Below are 5940 nucleotides of genomic sequence, written 5' to 3' on the forward strand. Positions count from 1 at the left end.
GGGAGGAGGAGGTGGAGGGGGAGGAGGGGGAGGAGGAAGAAGCGGTTGGTTGGGTGGATTTGCGCGTGAGGAGGCGCAGGTCTGATTAAGGTAAACGAACCCGCCCTGTAGCCCGGCCTTCGCACACTCCTCCTCCTCATTCACCTCCATTCCCTCCCACACACACACACTTCTATTTCCCTCTTCCCTCTTCCCTTTCCCCACCACCTGGATTTCCCTTTCACCCCTTCTTGCCATCCCGGCCCCCTACCCTGCTCCTGATCACGGGTCCCCTCTTCCCGCCCGCCCGCCCGCCCGCCCGCCTCACCGCTGTTCAGCACCGCCCGGCAAATTTCCCGTCCGAGGTTTTCACTGTACGGCCCGGCTGCACGACACGCCTCCACATACAGCGCAACCACGCGCTGCGGCGGCAGCGCCGCCGCCTTCTCCGCGTTGACCTGTCTAAGGAACATCGTCAGGTCGTCTGGCGTCACCAGACGACGGACTGCGGGCGGAGACGTTGCCGTCGACATGGAGGAGGTCTGGTTGTTGCCGCTGCCGGCGGCAGCAGAGGAGGCGGCTGCTCCCACTTCGAAGGACGAGCGGAAGGTGGCGCACAACAACTCCAGGTCGTCGTTGTACTGCAGTACGAATGATCGCAACATGACCTCCAGCGCCAGCTCCAAATCAATGGCCTTCTCGTCGTCGTTGAGAGCCTGCGCGCGTGTGTGTGTTTGTGTTTGTGTTTGTGTTTGTGTTTGTGTTTGTGTGGGTGTGGGTGTGGGTGTGGGTGGGTGTGGGTGTGGGTGTGGGTGTGGGTGTGGGTGTGGGTGTGGGTGTGGGTGTGGGTGTGGGTGTGGGTGTGGGTGTGGGTGTGGGTGTGGGTGTGGGTGTGGGTGTGGGTGTGGGTGTGGGTGCTGTATAAGACTCTCAGTAATGGTTAGATGTATGACGGTTGGAGGTTGACGGTTAGTGGTAATGATTAAAAATCACTAACGATTATCTGATTGCTTGATGTGTGGTGGTTTGTTACGTTGAACAGTTTAAAGGTTTGATTTTTTGATTCTATCTTCGTATGCCGATATATATGTGTTGCGGAGAGACAGCTTAACGGCTGGTCTGGGTCATTTTAATGGCGCGCCCCCCTAGCACACACCCAGCCGCCGAACCCCTCATTCCCCCGGCCGAACCCCCCTTTACCAAACCGCCCGTGCCGTACCATATGCCGTATGTAGTCCGAGGTCGCCGCCACGTCATCCCGTGTGGTGCTGTACGACCCCCTCAGGAACTCCCGGGCCATGCGTGACAGCACCTTCGACTTGACCAGGGAAAAGCCCTCCGCCGCCTCAGCGATCAGTGGGCCCGCGCGGGCGTGAACCCTGCGTCCGGTGTTGGGGGCACGGCGAGGCACAGACGATTGACGAAAGAAGATACCAAAGACGGATACTCCGGAGGGAAAAAGGGGAGGCGGGAGAGGGGGCATGAGGGAGGCGGCACACGTTGAATACACACGTTGAGATACACACATTGAAAAGGGACGGGTAGGTCGGCGGCAGGTCTAGGTAGGGTGCTGGGTGGTCCAGGAGGTGTATGAGGTAAGGCGGAATCATACGTTGCTGATGCTGCTGAAGCAAAGAGTTACAACAACTACCGCCACGTCCCAAGACCGCATGTGGCCGGATAGAAGTACGGAAGTACGGATGGGGTTAGGAAAGAGGCGCGGGGGCAGAGCGGGACCCCCCACCTCGTGTTGGGGGGTGGGGCTGGCGGCGGGGAGAGGGGGCACGGTTGAGAGAAGGATGGCTGGTAGGGTAACAAACGGATCCCTGGGGCCCTAGCGGGGCCTGGGACCCGCAGCGGCCCTGCAGCCCTCCCCGCAAACCCCCAAATCAGCGACCCTAAAGCCCCCTTCCTCTAGGCCACTTATCCGCAGTGGCTACTATAGCCAAAGCCAGGGCGGTTGCGAAGCTACTATCGTCAAGTTACCGGTTGAGCAGTGACAGGTAGAACTCCACAGCGGGGGGAGGCAGTGGCCCATGGTTCAGTGGGTCCTCAGCCTCCATCACGATAGAGGTGGGGGTGGACGGGGGAGGCTCGGGAAGGCCAATCAGCCGGGCGAAGGTACGGACCTGCACATCATGTCGGGGAGGGAACGGAGGGGAGGGGAGGAGAGGGGGGGAGGGAGGGAAGGGGGGTAGAGGTATATGAAGCAGATAGAGCATTAGCATTAGCATTAGCAGCGCAGCTTCCATGCCGTATATCCATCCCCACACAAACGCAAGCAGCTCTGGTCCTCCACCGTTAACTCATTTTTTCATTTTTCTGCTGCATCTGCATGCCGCCGCAAGAGAAAGCAACGAGAGCCGTGCGCTCGTGCACTTCATGCCGTCGTACGCATCCTTCATCTGGCCCGCGCCATGTCGATCAAAGGAAGGGGTGTCTTTCGATTTTGCCTCACACAGGATACCTGTCAGGGGCCCCAACCCCACGCCGCCCTGCAACTGGCCCCTACGCCGCACCTTGGCGTGTTGGATGCGGTACTTCCGTACGGCTGCCAGGAAGGCACCCAGGTGCAACTCCGAAGCCTGACGGCAGCCGTACCGTACGGTGAAAAACTCGTACATCACGGACTCGAGGCTGTGCCGAGGTCCTGCAACACCGCCAAGCAAACCATCCTCCTGCCAGGTGTATGGGGTGTGTATAAAAGGGGAGGGGATGGACAAACGTCTGGGAGATTGCGGAGGGGAGGAGGGATTGGCAGAGGGGGGGAAAAGGGGCCACGGGAGGCGAATACAAACATTCAAGCACACGCCCGAACACAAGGCATGATACCCTTTTCAGCACAAAGCCGTACAGGTGTACGACAACGTACCGCTCTTAGATCCGCCTGCAGTTTGTCCACGTAGATCTGGCTGATGGTCACGAGCGTTACGTCGAACGACCAACAGCTCGCCATGAAGCCCAGAACTGTATCGCATTCAAAATCAAAGTTTGTGATGTAGCGCACTTTTCCGAGCGCCACCGACATTGACGGCGGCGGCGGCGGGCCGCCGCCGACAGCGGAAAGGCTGCTGCCGATGCTACCGGCGCTGCCGCCGCGGCCATGCCCACCGCCGTCGGCCGCCGCCGCCGCCGCCTTTCCGCTGCAGGCCAGCAGTGCGAATTGTAACGGCGGCGGTCGGTTGATGTGCCAAAGGAAGCTGGGCGGCAGGGATAGCTCCAGTTGTTGCAGGTGGGCGGCTAGGAAGCGACGTAAGGCCTCAGTAGCAAAGTTGCACACCGTGTCCAACTCCTAGAGTTTTGGAAAAAGCGGAGGAGGTGGAGAAAGAGCATCAGCAGGAACAACGACAAGAGTGATAATACCGTAACAACGACAACAACAATAATAATGACATATATATAACATATGTGGATATATATATGTGTATATATTTAGCCATTTAAATTCAATTCAGTTTAATCCACACACAAACAAATGTGAGGAGCCCGGTTTTCCCCCCCCAAAGTGAACCACGTGAGCAACGTGTGAAGTCCCCCTTCTTCACCGATTGCCCAGCTCCCCCCCTCCCCCGGGGCCCCCCCCCCACTCTTTTCCCCCAGGTCCATCCCAGCCCTACCCTCCCCGGCCCACCTTAATCCTGGCCTCACACACCGCCACTTTCGTCTCCAGCTGCTTCTGTCGATCCATAGCCTGGGCGAGTGCCTCCCGCTTCTCAGCCTCATACCTAGAGAGTGGCGGATGCATACGTTCAGACATACATGTATGGATACATATATACAGCTCCAGGCAATAACAAACATGCTAAGTCGCGGCATAGGGCCCCTGGAAGGTTCCAGGATCGATCCCTCAACCGTAAGAGGTGTAATGCACCCCCATGCCGATATACGGTTACGACCCGGTTATAGTAAGAGACCGCCGAGCCGACCAGGAGATTGATATTGGCGCCGCCGTTGATCCGGGCACAGATTCCACTGGGTGCATGCTGGTGGTGGTGGCGGTGGCGGGTGCTGCACCTGAGAAAATCACTCTGACTTTGCCCGCACAGGTCGGCACTACGCATGGGTGACGAGAAGAATGAGAGTGCCCCGATATAATATAGGGAAAGGTAGGGATTGCCAGCATCAGGCTAGCGGCCACGAGTGATGCTGTGTATCCTCCCACCCTACTTCGCACATCCATATACTCAAAAGTACACACCCACACGTCCAAGTAATCACCACCTACCGACCTACTGTATACTACACGTACACAAACCAGGTTGCGGGGCATCGGCCGGGGCCAAGCCTGGCACCCCCTTCCTCCTACTCGCCTCGTTCGGGTGCCGTACTCCTTGTGGTATCAGTACCACGTGGACGAGGACAGGTCAAGAAAGGAGAGCACACACAGATATGTGTCTTCCCCTCGCCTTCCCCCTCTCGCCTTCCCCCTCCCGCCTTCCCCTCGCATTCCCCTCGCATTCCCCCTCCCGCCTTCCCCCTCCCGCCTTCCCCCTCCCAGCCCTCCCAAGGCAAACTCGCAAACCCACTTGGCCTCCAATCTCTTGCTGGTGACGCCGACAGCGGATTGCGCCTCCGCCACATCCGAGGTGAGCCGCTCAATCTTGCCGTCCACCTCCTGCGCGGGCCCCATGCATGAGGGGACACGAAGCAACAACAAAAGCACAGTGAAGGAGAACGCATGACTGGGCTCACTTGCCAGGACCCAACCACCTTAATTGCATGTTCAAGCCACAGCCGCAGCGGATGCTAAAACGTATCGATGGACGTACATATATACACACATACGCACATGTGTCAACACACATAAACACATAAACATCTTCCCCTGCCTTCTCGCCGGTAGGATTAGTTTAGTTCAGTTGGTAACAACGGTATTGTGGGGGCCTGTCGTGACACCCGCGGAGGGTAATGTAGGCATAACCCCCAATACACACATGCATACGTACGTACGTACACAATCAATCACTGCATTACATACCACCACCAGCACCACCAGCATCACCATTACATAATCCGCAGTTCAATGAGATAAGGTAAAAACGACGCGACTCCCGTATCATTAGATCACCCTGCAGTCGCACCGAATGCTCACCTGCAGATTGGCCTTGAGGGCGTCCCTCTCCCTGCTCAGCGAGGACACCTCCGCCTGCAGGAAGCCCACCATGTTCTTGTACTGGGCCACCTGCCGCTCCAACTCAACCTTGTACTCGATGGTCTTCTTCAGCCTGCGCAGTTGAATTTGAATTTCAAAGAGGTGTTAAACTGGGATGAAATTAGAAGTCCACAAAAGGTAATTTGCATGTTTTTGGACATGGGTGATAAAATTCAATAATCATAATATAAAGGATGCGATATTGGGATTCGATAAAGTGAATGGGCCTTTGGTATGCGGGAAGGAGAAGAAGGGTTTTCGGGTTTAGTCGGGAGGAGAGGACCTTGAAAGGGGTTTTTGAGGAGAAAGCAAGGTCAGACTACATCGGACGGCCACTTCTCCCCCTTTACCCCCAATCCCCAAATCCTTCTTACACCCCTCGCCGTCAACCCCGATTCGTCCTTCGTCTCCAGTGGACCCCCTCCTCCCCTCCTCCTCCCCATCCTTTCCACCCCCTCCCGCATCGTTTTACTTCTCTAAACCCACACACCCTTTCCCCCATTCCCTCCCCCCCGTTCCCTCGGCCCGCTCGCCCCTTACTTGTCCGCCAGGTCTCTCATCTCCGCCTCAGTCTTGATGTAGTCCATCTCCAGCCTAGCTGCCCGGTTCTGGGCCACCGTGGAGGCGGCGGACTGCTGGTCGAGGAGACCCTGAGCGGTGGACCCGGCGGGGAGGGAGGGGGGGGGAGGGAAACAGGTTGAGTAAGAGGTGGCGGGTGGGGACTGAGCGTGAGCAGGTGGTTGGGTTCCAGCGCATGGTCCCTCCCAACAACATCTGGCACCCTGACAACCCCCACCCCCACCCCCACC

At 57.7% G+C, this 5940-nt stretch overlaps 1 protein-coding gene across 1 annotated transcript in view; it reads right to left on the reverse strand.

Moving 5' to 3' along the window:
* Positions 1 to 5940, reverse strand: part of VOLCADRAFT_105140 (uncharacterized protein) — a gene marked incomplete at its 5' end in the record, with an annotated part of 11613 nt that overhangs the window by 2640 nt on the left and 3033 nt on the right. The window contains 9 exons of the mRNA XM_002951559.1: positions 308 to 695; positions 1199 to 1358; positions 1966 to 2108; positions 2499 to 2657; positions 2852 to 3271; positions 3611 to 3704; positions 4506 to 4594; positions 5072 to 5204; positions 5672 to 5781. Coding sequence (XP_002951605.1) covers positions 308 to 695; positions 1199 to 1358; positions 1966 to 2108; positions 2499 to 2657; positions 2852 to 3271; positions 3611 to 3704; positions 4506 to 4594; positions 5072 to 5204; positions 5672 to 5781 — 1696 coding nt within the window. The remainder of the gene's footprint in view (positions 1 to 307; positions 696 to 1198; positions 1359 to 1965; positions 2109 to 2498; positions 2658 to 2851; positions 3272 to 3610; positions 3705 to 4505; positions 4595 to 5071; positions 5205 to 5671; positions 5782 to 5940) is intronic.

This window comes from Volvox carteri (assembly GCF_000143455.1).
Source record: "Volvox carteri f. nagariensis unplaced genomic scaffold VOLCAscaffold_24, whole genome shotgun sequence".
NCBI classification, from domain to species: Eukaryota; Viridiplantae; Chlorophyta; class Chlorophyceae; order Chlamydomonadales; family Volvocaceae; genus Volvox; species Volvox carteri.